At 43.8% G+C, this 15,076-nt stretch overlaps 1 protein-coding gene across 2 annotated transcripts; it reads left to right on the top strand.

Moving 5' to 3' along the window:
* The first annotated feature begins 846 nt into the window (after nucleotides 1–846).
* On the top strand, nucleotides 847–13,960 carry SLC35A1 (solute carrier family 35 member A1). 2 transcript variants are annotated; one of them, XM_082216913.1, is made up of 8 exons: nucleotides 847–992; nucleotides 4,085–4,262; nucleotides 7,530–7,689; nucleotides 9,385–9,537; nucleotides 10,337–10,403; nucleotides 11,678–11,854; nucleotides 13,074–13,208; nucleotides 13,526–13,960. In XM_082216913.1, exons 1-8 carry the CDS (start codon nucleotides 977–979, stop codon nucleotides 13,654–13,656), a joined length of 1,017 nt encoding a protein of 338 aa, XP_082073039.1. In that variant the 5' UTR covers nucleotides 847–976; the 3' UTR covers nucleotides 13,657–13,960. The 2 variants fall into 2 exon arrangements, with proteins under 2 accessions (XP_082073039.1, XP_082073040.1); XM_082216914.1 differs by lacking the exon at nucleotides 847–992 and adding an exon at nucleotides 1,414–1,539.
* The last annotated feature ends 1,116 nt before the right edge of the window (nucleotides 13,961–15,076 follow it).

Raw genomic sequence — 15,076 nt, 5'->3', positions numbered from 1 at the left:
TTCATTGTGTCTCATTCTTTGTTCTATTATTTCAAAGGCAATCTTTGTATCATTAATGGGGCCAGATGAAAGGTATCATTGGTAAGTTGAGTCTTCTATCCCCAGCCTTGTCCCATTGTAGCGTCCTGTATTGGAAGGTGCAGTACTAGCTATATTTGTGGACTGCTATTCCTCACCATGCAATGCTCCCAGCTATCCTGTGTCAATCTTAGCAATTAGCCCTCCCATTCTGAACACCTTTTTTCCTTTTTTTTGAGGGGACAACGGGAAATTCACTTTTCCTTTGGTCTTGGATTTCATCTTAAGAAATATTTCACATGACTGTAATTGTGCTAAAGACACTGAAATTCTGGTTCCTTGAGGCCTGACTGTAAAGTAGTGAAGAAATCTAGAATTTTAATGCCGGTGTTTTCTGCTTGGAAACCAAAGGCAGCGGCAAAGTCCCGACTTTTCCTAAGTTGGGTATCATTTTGCATTGAAAATATTTTGCGTATTTATTTGAACATTTTAAGAAACTCCCGGCAGTACAGCCCGTTATCCCTATATTGCTACAGCAAGCTGGAGGCGGCAGTGAGTGGAAGAGCGTGGCTTGGGGGGTTAAAAAGAAAACAAAATTAGCAATTACATATAAAAGCTCTTTATATGTGTGTGTGAGAGAGATCTATAGCTATATACAAATCACAAATTAATAGCGCGTACCTATGATACTGTAGTGCATAGTAACGTGCTACATACGTGAAAGTATCCACTATGAACTCATGTAACGTTTCAACCCGGGGCAGGCTGCGCGCGCACGCGATACCCTCCTCCTGCATACATTCCCTTGGCTTCCGGCGGAAGTAACGACGCATCCTGCGCTCCAACCATAGAGCGGCTAGTCCGCTCTAGCCTTCCGACGGTTGCTCTCCCTGGTATGCTGGGAGGCTTGGCGGGGCGGGCTTGAGCCGCTTGCTGAGACGGATTCCTTTTGGATACCATGGCGCCTCCGAAAGGTGAGTGAGAGGCAGCCTGCCGCCGCTGCCGCCGGTTTCCCCGTTATGCGTAAATGGAACAGTCCGTTCTACTGAGGCAGATAGCCAGGCGTCGTCCAGTTACTTGGAAGGCGGGGGGGGGGGATGTGAAGCGGGGGGGGGGAGTTTGGAGACCTTTTGCCTGATAAGGCGAGCGCCTGGCACCTGGGGCTCCGGGGGCAACAAAACCGGCAGCTCTGCTGGGAAGCGGCTGTCGCTCAGCGTCTCTCTCTCTGCTCTTGTGTCAAGAACAAGGTTCCTCGATGGAAGATAATGCTCCCTCCCCTTCCTGCCCCTCTTTAAAGACATGGCAGGTCGGGGTCTCGCCAGGATTTGGGGAGGGGGGGCTGAACCCAAAATGTTAATTAATTTCCGCTCCCCATTCCCTCTCCTTCAGGTTGCTTAGGCGAAAGAATAGCCCCCCTTGAACCTCCCTTGGAGCATGGAAATATTGCTGACTTTGTCTGTGAACAAAGACCTGGAAACCTTTAAGCAGCCGCGTCTGGCATCATCCTCTCCTGCAAACGGTGTAGGGTGATGCTCTTGTGTCACTCACTTGGCAACGTATTGAAATGGCTGTTCTTGTGCAATGACCCTGGTCCAGAAGGCAAGCTCTTCCTCTGGATCCGTGTGTACAGTGGTACCTCGGGTTACATACGCTTCAGGTTACAGACTCCGCTAACCCAGAAATAGTGCTTCAGGTTAAGAACTTTGCTTCAGGTTGAGAACAGAAATCGGGCTTTGGCGGCGCGGCAGCAGCAGGAGGCCCCATTAGCTAAAGTGGTGCTTCAGGTTAAGAACAGTTTCAGGTTAAGAACTGACTTTCAGAACGAATTAAGTACTTAACCCGAGGTACCACTGTATTTATTAATCGGTCTGAAATGCTAGGACAGACGTTTTCACATTAGAAAATAAATAGGGATACATGAAATTGTAATGCAAGAAGTGGCTTGCCTGTCGTGGTGTTAGAAACGTGCTTTCTCCCGTTTCTGAAAAATTGGGCCGAATAGACTTATTTACGCAGAGCACTTTTTTGTGTGTGTTGTCATAAGGACGTTAGATGATCTCTGTTGGATCAGGCCAATGGCCCATCTTGTTCTCACAGAGGCCAACCAGATGTCTATCGGAAGCCTGCAGGTAGGACTTGAGGGCGACAGCCCTCTTCTCACGATTCCCAGTATGATATTCAGAGGAATAGGGCCTTCTACAGTGGAGGTAGAATAGCTAATAGCCATTGATGGGTTTGTCCTCCATGAATTTACCTGTTCTTTTTTAAAAAAAGCAATCTGAGATGGTGACCATCGGGTTACAGACGCTTCAGGTTACAGACTCCGCTAACCCAGAAATAGTACCTCGGGTTAAGAACTTTGCTTCAAGATGAGAACAGAAATTGTGCTCCGGCGGCACGGCAGCAACAGGAGGCCCCATTAGCTAAAGTGGTACCTCAGGTTAAGAACAGTTTCTGGTTAAGAATGGACCTCCGGAATGAATTAAGTTCTTAACCCGAGGTACCACTGTATATGTGCTGCCTGAAGAAGTACTTTCTTTTGTCTGCCCCAAAGCTTCCAACATTCAGCTTCCTTGAATGACCCTGGGTTTCTAGGATGAGAGAGGAATCTGCTTTCCCTACACAGTGATAACTACATCTTTTGCAGATAATTCTGCTGTTTGCATTTAGCTTGATATACACCCAAATTAGGCTGAAGGAAATAGAGTTATATCTCTACCAGGGTGTACTCAGTTTAAATTATTGCAACAGTGCATCTATAATTGTACCTTGCAGGGATGTTTACACAGTCAAGGTGATAGTATGAGTAACAGGATTTAGTAATTCCCAGCCATATCATAATGTGGTGCAATGATTCAGGCATTCACTGTTGAGTTAATAAAGAAATAAAAGTTTATACAGATAAAGATAAATTGTTTAATCAACAGTCTGATTCAACTGTAACTGTGTTATTTTTGGTGGCCAGAGACTAGATGATGGCTGTCTCTACTATGAAGTATCTGAAGTTCCTTGATTAGTAGCTTCTTATTTGCTGATCCTAAAATCAGCATGTGGAAATAATTTCATTTATTTCTGTTGGCCTTTGGTTTCAAGTAGAGTTATAGGTGCCAGATGAGGTACCATTTTGAAAATAGCCTACATTTATCTAGACCAGAGCTTTCCAAACTGTGTGTCGTGATATGTTAGTGTGTCAGCTGCAGTGTGTCACACAAACACTCCCCACCCTCCTCTCAGGGCTGGAAAGGGGTCAATTTAACCTCCAGTTTGCTAATAAAACTGAATTACTATGTCACAAAATGATGCATATCTAAAAAGTGTGCCACTAACATGAAAAGTTTGGAAACCTCTGATCTAGACAGCAGAGAGTAGGATAAGGCACTCTTTTGCACCAGTTTGAAGGGCCTTTGAGCCCTGGCCCCACATTAGCCCTTGTGACAGGGGATGAGCAGGACTACTTTGGCATGCTAATCAATGAATCAATCGGTTAATGCTTATCAATTAAACAATTAATTAAATGTATATCTCTCCCTCTCAAAGGAGCCTAGGGCAAACACACTAGTGATAAACCAGTACAGTTAAAAATAAAACCATGTTTAAAACATCCCAAACCAATTAAAAATATCTGAAAGCAGTAACATACTCTCACAGCTAATAATTTCAGAGTTGCCAGGAACAGTATCTTTTGGGCATCAAATGCCTTGGTAAACAGGAACATTTTAAAGTTCCTCCTGAAACTTAATTGTGAAGGAGACAGATGTGCCTCACCAGGGAGGGTGTTCCACAAATGAGGAAACCACCACCAAGAAGGCCCTATCGTAAGTCAGTGCCAACAAGGCATCCCCTAGTGGTGGCACCACCAACAAAGTCACCTGCAGGTTTTAGGGTGCAAATCCTTCTAATGGTTAACCGTAATGTTTCTGCAGCAGGGCTGCCATAGCTTTTTGAATATAGAATGCTCCTGTTTTAAAAGCTGTTTTCTAAGGACCAAACAGCAAACATAACTTCACTGTAGTTGTCAAGGTGGTTCACGTCTCATGTCCAATAGAGCGATGCTTTTGTTTTTCAGAAAATGTCAGCTTGCTTTTTAAGTTGTACTGCTTGACGGTGATGACCTTGGTGGCTGCAACGTATACAGTAGCTTTGCGATACACGAGAACAACAGAAACAGTTTTATACTTTTCAACTACAGCTGTCTGTATTACAGAAGTTATCAAGCTATTCCTAAGTTTGGGCATTTTAGCAAAGTAAGTATAAATGTCGATGAGTAAATTGGAGTGGCGTATTTGCTCTTTTTTCTGATTCTTTTATTTTCCTTGTTGTGTTTCTTGCTATGGTTCATGTGGACTGTGTTAGGCTTCTGTGAGCAGGTGGTATTGGTTTTGAAAAATTGGTTTCAAAATTGGTTTTGAAACAAGTGAAAACATGCACATTTTAGTTTCCTAATCTCTCTTATGAATAGGCGTCACTGCCTTGAGTTCATTGCTTTGGATAAGGTTCAGAAGTCTGTGTAAATTAAGTATGGATGCTTGGCTGGCAGGTTTCTGGGTTGGTGTAGGCAGGAGACTTCAGAGTCATTCAAGAAGAACTTGTATTCTCACTAAGGCGGTATTTAAGGATTAGAAGCAATCCTCTGAACCATGTTGACCTGTCCTCCCTCAAAAATGCCTATGATGTTCTAGAAGGGTTCTCAATCACCGGGCACTTATTACTTCTTTTAGCCTACACAGAAACTATTCAAATGGCGTCTCCCCCATGTTGGTAACATATGAATAATTGACTCTTTTTTTGTCTTTTAATGGGACCCCAGGCCTCCTGCCTCATCTTGTGTAATGGTAGAGCTGGCCTTGAGCCTCATGGTGGGATGCTTGGGCACTTTCAGTAATAGCCACTGTTCTTGCTGTATCTTGTAACATGGTACAGTAGTGCAGCCTTGGCTAGGAATTTCTCTAGCCTCTCTGTCTCTCAGAACCTCAATATTTCCCCAAATCTGTGAGTTTATAAAGGTTGTTTATGAAACTCTAGCTTATTCAGTAACATGCTCTGGAGCAAGGGGCCATAATCCCTGGCCATTGGTCATTCTGGCAGAGGCTGATGGGAGTTGTAGTCCAGCAACAGCTGGAAGGTCACAGGTTACCCACTGCTGACTTAAAACACGGTTAAGTGTAGACTGCAAATTGCAATGTAGAACTTCTGTCCTGAAGTGGGTTTGCTAATCTTGGTCTCGTTCTGTCATGGTGGGTGGGGCCACCCACCTGTCAAGTACCTGATGTCACAATGATGGTGCTTTAAAGTGCCCGAGGCTTTGGCTTTACCACCCATCAGCTTTTTGCAGGCATTGGGTGTGTGGGTGAATTGCCCGCAGGGAGCTCAGTAAAGCACAGCCTTATCCAACAAGTGAAGAGCGGTAGAGTCAAAATCTGATTTTTCTTTTGCCAATGCACAATTGGGAACGCATGTTAAGGCTCCCAAATATGAATTGGCAGCTGTGCCTCTATCCGCCCCACACCTGACAACACGGGTCATGTCAGGTATGAGGCAAGCAGGTGAGTGTGGTTTTGGGGGAAGCTGCCTCTAAGGCCAAAATTGAATCCCTGGGGGGCAAAGTTTGGCCAGTGTGGTAGAAGTTGTCCACCCCAGAATCTGGGACAGAACCTGGGAGAGAGTTTAGTTCTGCAGGCTGATATAACCTCTGGTTTGTGCTAACCTTGGTTGAACTTTTTGTCTGCATTCAGCATTTGTCTTTTTGAATAAAAATCAGTTTGCCTTTTTGAATAAGACGGCAGTCAGTCAGATTTAATCTCTTCTCCTGCAGTTGTCTTTGCCGCCCTCACCTCTACTTTCCAAGAGATGTAATCTAATATGCGTAAATGTTTTATTCCCCTTCTCTTGCAGTTGTGTCCCATTCGCTTCCTTTGTAAAGTCAGCTGAGAAGCACACGTTAGAACGGTGGGGGCTGATATGAGGGAGTGTTTAATCCCGGGTGTTCTCTGTGTTCAGAGTGAAGCAATCTTCTCCTTAACACTGCTAGATCCCAGAGTTGAGTCTCAAGGGGCAAAAAGTAGGTCACCAGTTATGAGTATCTTTTCTGAGACCTGGTTTCAGCTGCATAATCACTTTAGTCACCCTGTAATTATGAGGGCCATATGAAAAAAAATGACATTTCATGCTGTGCTGACTCCAAATACATAATTACTATCCTATCAAATTCAGAAATGACATAGATTCTTGAAATTGGGTCCCAGGAAAGCCCAACTTCCCTGGCAGGTATAGTTTAAACAAGCAAGTCACAAGCAATGGCTTGGACTTTTAAAATATAGAGATAGCATTGATACGAAGAGGCTGTCCTCATTTTAGTCACAGGAGGTAGATTTAAGGGGAAACGGCTTTCTTGCTGTTTCACAATATTTGGTGACATGTCATACTGTACTGGATTTTGTGAGATTGTGTATTTTGCAATTTTCCTGTACATAAGTGTATGTACAATGCCGATGTACAGGCTCTGTTACTTTTGTTCTCCCAGATCTGGTTCTCATACAGGGGTAATTTCACATGCACAGGGGTAAAGACAGTGTTCCTCTGCCTCCCCCCCTTTTTTTTGCATACCCTACGAAATCACGGAGGCGGATAAAATGCATGTGCGAAGCTGTTCCTTTTTGCAGCAGGAACAGGACTGCTGACATCTCAGGTGGCTAAAATTAGGTCATCAAAGTGGTGTACTGTATAAGATAAAAATCCTGAGATTCACCTAATATAGAGTTGCCATATGTCCGGAATTGCCCGGACAGAGCCAGTATTTGGGTCTCATAAACAGTGTCTAGGCGGAAATCACTTAAATGTCTGGGAAAATCCAGATGTAAGGCAGCCTATGTCAGAAGTATAGATATTGGCAAATTTCATTTATAATAATTAAAATAAATTTCATTTTTTATAAAAAGCTCAATAACTTTGCCTAAAAAAGCTCACTTTTTGAAATATGGCAACCCTACCTGATGATCCCCAACAGAGGACAGCTGCACAGCTTCTGCTGTTTTTATGGTGCCTTGAAATGGTATGTAAAGGGTGATACATAAATTTAATTAATTAAGTACTTTAAAAATCTGCCTTACTACAACATTTAGAGGAAGCTTTAAAACCAACCAACCCAACCGAATGTTGTCTTCATTTCAGCACTGCCAACTGGAATGTCAGGTTTGCATTCTGTCACCGTCACGGCGGTTACAGTCTTTGTTTGCCTTGCGGAAGGAGGAAGAATGTGGATCTTAAGCTTTCCAGGAGACGCAGCACGACTCTCCTTCCTCTAGTTGGCTTCTGCTTTTCTCTTTTTTTGGAGGGCCTCAAGATTGATACAGGATAGGAAGCGGGTGTTGTTGACAAGCTCATCCTGGCAGCTGAGAGGTTGTGGGGCTAGGCCTCTGTTGGGCTATTTCTGGATTGTTCTTGTTCTGCTGTACTATTGTCAAGCAGCTACAGTCATATTTGTGCTCAGAGCTTCTTTTTTAAATGTTTTCCAGAGAGACTGGAAGCCCAGGTAGACTATTGACATCTTTAAAAGAAAATGTCTTGGGCAGCCCTAAAGAGCTACTCAAATTAAGCGTTCCATCTCTCGTCTACGCCATCCAGAACAACATGGCCTTCCTGGCTCTTAGCAATTTGGATGCAGCCGTTTACCAGGTAATGGTTGATGTTTGGAAGCTAGATGCAGACTCCCTAACCTTACCAGGCCACACTCCTCATTGGTCCTGCTTTGTAGCCACTATGAGTGTTCTTGCCTGCTTAGAATGAGCCCTGGAACTCTGACCACTCTTTGTGCTTGTCTGGGAGAGAGAGATTGGCAGGGGGTTGGACTCGATGGCCCTTGTGGTCTCTTCCAACTCTATGATTCTATGATTTTAATGTGCCTGGAAACACACCTACAGTACAAAGGTGAAATTAGCATTCCATCAATCAATCTTTATTGCGGTCATAGTCCAGGCAATAGAAAGAAATTAACATTAGTTTCTATGCCCACTGGCATGTGGCCCCTGAAGCATTGTCCAGAGGGGGCTGTGGCCCTCAGGCTGGCAAATGTTCCCCATCCCTGAGCTATGATGGATGAGCTCATGCAAGTGTGCCCATCAGCTGGTGGCTGCAACATCGAGCAACAGGTTGTGCGTGTGAAACAGCTATCACAAACAGAACACCCCAAACAGAACTCCTGCATTGTCTGATAGGAATTCAGACGCAGTATATTTTCAGTGGAAAATGGTTCACACTTTCAGCTGCAAGTCACGGAAGGGAAAAGTCATCCTGGGCGTGTAACTCTTTCCTGAGAGGAAGAGGATTGTTCACCAAGGAAGATCCTGCCACGAGCATAACATTTCTTACATGAACCAAGTAATGATGTTGGATGCAAACCAATATGCTTAGAACATGGGATCATAGCTGTCAAGTGTCCCTTATTTGAAGGGACAGTCCCTTATTCCAGCGCCATGTCCCGCTGCTGTTCCTTATTGATGGATGTCCCTTAAATGATGTCCCTTAAATTTCAAAGTAAGCAGCTCCTCTCCTTCCCTCCCTGCCGGCCAGGGAGGAGGGAGGCTCCAGCTGTGTTGCTTGGCTGTGTTGCTCACCCAATAAGAAGTCTAAGAACGACGGGGGGGGGTGGAGCTTGCATGCCTTGTGTGTGGCTAGTTAATGCAAGCTGAGGGGGGTTTCGAATTCTGGACCCCATTTTGTTGCATGTGCTGCTGCAAACTTTGCAGTGCAAAGCCAGGCCGGGGAGCCATCTTAAGTTGAGGCTGCATAGGCCTTGTGGTGCATGTGATTCAGATTCTATTCAGTTGAACCTCTGGTTACAAAGTTGGTTGGACAGTGTTCTCGAAGCTACCAGCACGAGTTTGACCAGACTGCAGGAGGACAGGAAGACTGGAGTGCCTGGAACAGGTTAGGCTGCTGGTCCCTTATTTTCAAGGCTGCTGGTCCCTTATTTTCAAGGCTGCTGGTCCCTTATTTTCAAATCTGTAAGTTGACAGCTATGCATGGGCTATGCATTAGTATAATAAAATCATAGAATCGTTGGAAGGGACCCCAAGGGTCATCTAGTCCACCACCCTCCGCAATGCAGGAATCTCAACTAAAGATTCCAATCTCTGCTTAGAAACCTCCAAGGAAGGAGAGTCCACAACCTCCCGAGGGAGTCCATTCCACTGTCAAACGGCTTTTACTGTCAGAAAGTTCTTCCTGATGTTTCATTGTATTACATTGTTGTTATAATGGTAGTGTTATATTGTTGTTATTAAATAAATCAGGTTAGATATTAAACAGATTGTCTTTCTGCCCTTTTCCTAATAGCTACATGAAACATGCCCTTTTTTTCCGGCTTCCTAGGTGACCTATCAGTTGAAGATCCCATGTACCGCTTTATGTACAGTCTTGATGCTGAACCGCTCTCTCAGCAAACTACAGTGGTTCTCAGTCTTTATGTTGTGTGGTGGAGTCACGCTTGTTCAGTGGAAGCCAGCTCAAGCCACAAAAGTCCAGGTAAAGTTGATCACTGGGAGCCTTTCTCCATACCTGCTTTCTGAAATAAGTTGCTCGCGCATTAAGTTGCATAATCTTACCCTAAGGGCATTGTGGAAGAGTGGGCTGCAATTACTCCACTCCAGGGCTGGAGTAATTGCAGCCCTCCTGATGTTGCTCTGCTGCAGCTTCCATCTTAATCAGGATGTCCTTTCCACACTGTAGGAATTGGGCCTTCTGTGTGTTGGCATCTGCCTTTCGGAAGCCCCTCCCTTTGAATATGAGACAGGCACTGTCTCTGTTGCCTTTTTGGTGCCTACTGAAGGCCCTCAGCAAGCCTTCAACAAGTTGAGACCTTCCCAGTCCGCATCTGTATTGGAACCATTTTTAAGATGTTCTTCAGATTTTGTTTTTTCACTGTTTTAGCACTTGTTTGCCACCTTACACTCCTCTGGGAGAAAGGGTAGTATATAAATGTAAGTAAGTAAGTAAGTGAATGAACGGATGTCCTCATTGCATTTCAAGAATTAGCTAAGCTGTGGTATCCTGCAGCGGCTGGTTGAATAAACAGGAGAGGAAAGGAAGGAGAAGCTCTGTTGAGTGATGACCGCCTGTGCTACATTGGCTCTCACCCTCTTTTCCCCAGAGACAATTGAGCAGCCTGGGAGTCAAATTTTGTAGTGCTGCTTACACAGCACTGGCAGATGTTGCCAGATGGCCTAAGTCATCTTTTGTTGTTGCAATAAATAACAATCTGGCTTGGCTTCCGAAAGTGACTGCAGCTATAAATAAACTTCCTCTGTTTTTATTTGTTTTTTAGATGGAGCAGAGCCCATTGATAGGCTTCGGTGCGATAGCCATTGCTGTTTTATGTTCAGGATTTGCAGGTAAAACCTTGTAGTTAAAGTTATCTTCAAGTAGCAGGCATTTATCTGCAACTGTGGCTAGTCCGACAGTGAAGGCCCCCTCTTACTTTACCTTGCCAGCTCAGAAAACACCATAGCACAGCTCCTTCCCATCCTTCTCAGGTAACATGGGAGAAGCTCTGGGAAGTGTCTTGGGTCACATCCACACCATACATTTAAAGCACTCTTATACCACTTTTGGGATGTGGGTGGCGCTGTGGTGTAAACCACTGAGCCTTGGGCTTGACGATTGGAAGGTCGGCGGTTTGAATCCCCGTGACAGGGTGAGCTCCTGTTGTTTAGTCCCAGCTCCTGCCAACCTAGCAGTTTGAAAGCACGTCAAAGTGCAAGTAGATAAATAGGTACCGCTCTGGCGGGAAGGTAAACAGTGTTTCCGTGCGCTGCTCTGGTTTCGCCAGAAGCGGGTTAGTCATGCTGGCCATATGACCCAGAAAAACTGTCTGTGGACAATCGCTGGCTCCCTTGGCCAGTAAAGCGAGATGAGCACCACAACCCCAGAGTCGTTTGTGACTGGACTTAACTGTCAGGGGTCCTTTACCTTTTTATACCACTTTAGTGGCCATTGCTTCCTCCAAAGAATCCTGAGGACTGTAAGATGTTTGTTGTGAAGCTACAATTCCCAGCGCCCTGAACAAACCCAGTACCCAGGAGCCTTTGAGAGAAACCAAAACTGTTAAGAGTGGTGTAAGAGTGCTTTAAGTGTACAGTGGTACCTTGGGTTACATACGCTTCAGGTTTCAGACTCCGCTAACCCAGTAGTAGTACCTCGGGTTAAGAACTTTGCTTCAGGATGAGAACAGAAATTGTGCTGTGGCGGCAGCAGGTGGCCCCATTAGCTAAAGTGGTGCTTCAGGTTAAGAACACTTTCAGGTTAAGAACAGACCTCCGGAACGAGGTACCACTGTACATTGTAGATGTGACCAATGTCGTAAGCTCAGGTCTGCCCAACCTAGGTCTCTTTTGTAAGACAACTCCTATCATCTCTGAGCATCAGCTCTACCTGTTAGGGCTATTGGGACTCAGGTGACAACACCTGATGGAGGACATCAAGTTGGGGAGGGCTGCTGTAGCTGTTCCCCACCTCAGCATCACCTCCCCCACAAACTTGTACGGTGGGAAGGCGGTGCAAGTTGACCCTGGGTTTCTTATCTCTGTGGTGTAAATTCCCTAAATCAAAATGTAATGTATGGCAGGAGCTGTACATTGTTTCATCTCTCCCTTCCCTTCCCTTTCAGGGGTATATTTTGAGAAAGTGCTAAAGAGTTCGGATACATCTTTATGGGTCAGGAACATTCAGCTGTACCTCTCTGGGATTGTAGTGACCTTGGTTGGTGTCTACATGTCTGATGGCGTTAATGTAATGGAAAAGGGCTTCTTTTATGGCTATACCCGTTATGTCTGGTTTGTCATCTGTAAGTATCCGATTGCCTTTTATCTTCAGTTCTACTTTTTTCTTCTTCAAGCTGGGGCCAGAGGTGTAGGAGATCAGCTTGGGGAACATATGGGGCAGAGACATCATTGAGCACAGCAAATTAAATTCACAGTGGTCTACTGTCCTGCAGGAAATAATTCGGAAGCATGCACTTTCCAGGGGAGTCTGAATATTGGCAAGAACTTAAGAATCATGGGGTGACTATCAGGTAGACTGCATGAAAGGGATTCGAGATACAGGAAGAGACAGTCCTTATTTCCTGGGTTACAGAGAAATAAGTATTCAAGGGTAAGACTAACTGCTGTGCTGGCTTTCCAAAGGAAATGTAGGTCATGTCAGGTAGGGCAGGTTAGTCACATTGGTTTCATTCAGAGAATAAGCCAAGATGTAAACAATCCATTTTCTTTGATATGCAGACCCCTCACTTGTCCAGAAATCAAACCAGGACATTGCTAACCATCATTTCCTCTGAAGTCCAAAACTTGAGTTACAAGCTTCGGAACAAGCCAGGATCCTAAACCAACTCCAATCCATGGTTAAGGTTCTGAAGCACCGTTTCCCAGTTTGGAGATGGGGAACTATGATTAATTGGACACTTCCTGGTTTGATTGGCTGTGCCATGTACAAGTGTCAGTGTGTATAGGAAAAAAGGCTTGTTTGGATCTTAGTGTAGACTTTGATCTTGCCCATCCTTGCTTCCTGCTGTCGTATGTTGCTGAATCGGCTGTTTATGTTCCCATATTGAACAGACGGGAATTAAAAGTTCTCTTGCGGCCCGTACTTGAGACTAGCACCAGCAAATAGGGGCTCTAGATGTGCTGTGTTGAATCTTGCTGGGTGATGTCCAAGGATAGCCATACTCAAGAGCAGACCCATTTAAATCCATTGACTTAGTTACTTAGGTATCACCCCATGACATTTAGGTCAGTCTTGTAGGGATGTAAACAGCATTGCTGGTGCAAGCTAATAGGTATAGACTAATACCAGGTTAGGTGTCCCATGAGACAAGGGTATGCCATACTGGAACACAAATTTATTCCCCTAATGAGGTTGTGATACATGTCCCAAACGGACAGTATCTTCCATCCTTCAAAAGTTTTGCTATAAAAGGTATTTTCTTATTCGTTTCTTTGAACCCATATGGTAAGAAAAAGATGCCAGACACTTCATTAACAGGGATATATCCTTTTGCTGTCTAGTCCTTTCCAGCGTTGGAGGTCTCTACACTTCAGTTGTTGTTAAGTACACCGACAACATTATGAAAGGTTTTTCTGCAGCTGCTGCCATCGTTCTCTCAACCGTTGCCTCGGTCCTCCTCTTTGGCTTACAGATAAGTACGTTGCTTTTGGCCATTGTCCACAATCCTAGGTGACACTCCTTTGGTGTGGGCTTGAATAACTGTTGTCAGCTAATTGTATTATTGTATAATATTATAATCTGATGTTGTCGGCCCACAAACAAATTAGCAAGGGTTAACATTTCAAAGCTGACAGCATCTACTATTATTGCCAGATGGGATAAAGCTTAAAGGTGAATTTAAATATGAAGTACACAGCAATCTGATAACGAGTTTCATATTAAAAAAAGTATTCTAGAGTTTCTGTTTGGATCAGTGTGCTTTAAACCATGTGCTTTATGTTTTTCTCTTTAGCCATCACCTTCTCTCTCGGTGCCCTCCTTGTATGCATCTCAATATACCTGTATGGACTGCCTCGACAAGACACCACAAAAATCCAGCCAGCAGAAGCAAAAGGGTCAAAAGAAAATCTTATTAGTGTGTGATGTTTTGCATCATGTAGAAAAAGACAATCTAAAGACCTGACATGAGTGTTTGTTCCCTTCTTTTTCCTTTTTTTAAAAAAAGCCTTAAACTGGTAATTCAAGATTGTTTGAACTAAAAGTGAAGTAACTCATTAGTGAAATGAAGGATTACACTGGAGCATGGAAACTTCGCTAAATTGTGAAGCACTGCTTTTCGTGTTGGACTATGAAGAGTCTGTTCACCAAGAAGAATGAAGAAATTGAATGTGCAGTTTTTAAATATATATATATATTGTATATAAAATAAAGGGGAATGCCATTGGAATTCACTTTGATGAAACATGTATAATAGGGATTCTCTTCACGTGTTCTTGTAAGGAAAGGTGCTACATTTACTAACTAAATTGTTGATTCAGTCTTAAAATATCTCAATCAGATTCTCAAACACACAGTACAACACATCCCAGTACAGTGGTACCTCGGGTTACATACGCTTCAGGTCACATACGCTTCAGGTTACAGACTCCGCTAACCCAGAAACAGTGCTTCAGGTTAAGAACTTTGCTTCAGGATGAGAACACAAATCTTGCTCCGGCGGCACAGCGGCAGCAGGAGGCCCCATTAGCTAAAGCGGTGCTTCAGGTTAAGAACAGTTTCAGGTTAAGAACGGACCTCCAGAACGAATTAAGTACTTAACCCGAGGTACCACTGTATCTGCTTGTGCCTTGGCTTTCATATTGTCATACTGAACTACTCTGATAATCAGCTAGCTGTCGTAGCCAAAATGAAACCAAGATGAGTGTTGTGAGGGGAAGTGGGGTGTGTGGGAACAGAATGCTGTCATCTGATTGTTGAAGTGAACATAGGTGCAGCTGAAATGGATTCTATGTCTTTTAAGCTTTTGATCTGCCGAATCCACTCTGCGAAAGCAGGAAGGAAAAAAATGAAGCTGCTGCTCGTAAGAGGATTTTTTTCTATTGTGATTGGGTTTTTAATATCATTTTGTATAATACTTATGCTTTTGTTGCACATCTAATATTCTGAGAGTGCTAAATAATTTTTTGTGCAAGTTAGGTAGTGTAGAGGCCATGTGGGCTTGAGCCCTTTGTTCTTGCATCAAATAAAACTTGATGGGGGTGGGACAGTATTTAATGCTACTTAGATGTAGTTTTTCATTTTTGTCAACTTAATCCAACACTGAAATTCATGAAGGACAAGTGTTTTGATTTAGCTTTTCTGCAGCTTTGTAAAGATGTAAAGTTGATAATTAAACAATTAGGAGTGTGTAAGCTTCTCAAGTGGAGAAACTAAGACTGGAAAGGAGGTCCTAAATTATAGACATGGCAATCTAAGGGGCTAGAATCTTTAATTTTTACCTTGACATTCATACAGCAAACTTGTGTTCCTTGGGTTATGCTATAAATCCTTTTTGTTCTACGCC

The sequence above is a fragment of the Podarcis vaucheri genome (genome assembly GCF_965113315.1).
Source record: "Podarcis vaucheri genome assembly, chromosome: 3".
Taxonomy (NCBI): domain Eukaryota; kingdom Metazoa; phylum Chordata; class Lepidosauria; order Squamata; family Lacertidae; genus Podarcis; species Podarcis vaucheri.
The sequence above is the reverse complement of the archived record's forward strand: the minus strand, read 5'-3'. Positions and strand labels throughout refer to the sequence as shown.

Coding starts and splice junctions, on each gene's coding strand:
- SLC35A1 (XM_082216913.1), top strand. Junction 11,855..13,073: donor TTATGTCTGGTTTGTCATCT/GTAAGTATCCGA, acceptor TTTGCTGTCTAG/TCCTTTCCAGCGTTGGAGGT. Junction 13,209..13,525: donor CCTCTTTGGCTTACAGATAA/GTACGTTGCTTT, acceptor TTTTCTCTTTAG/CCATCACCTTCTCTCTCGGT.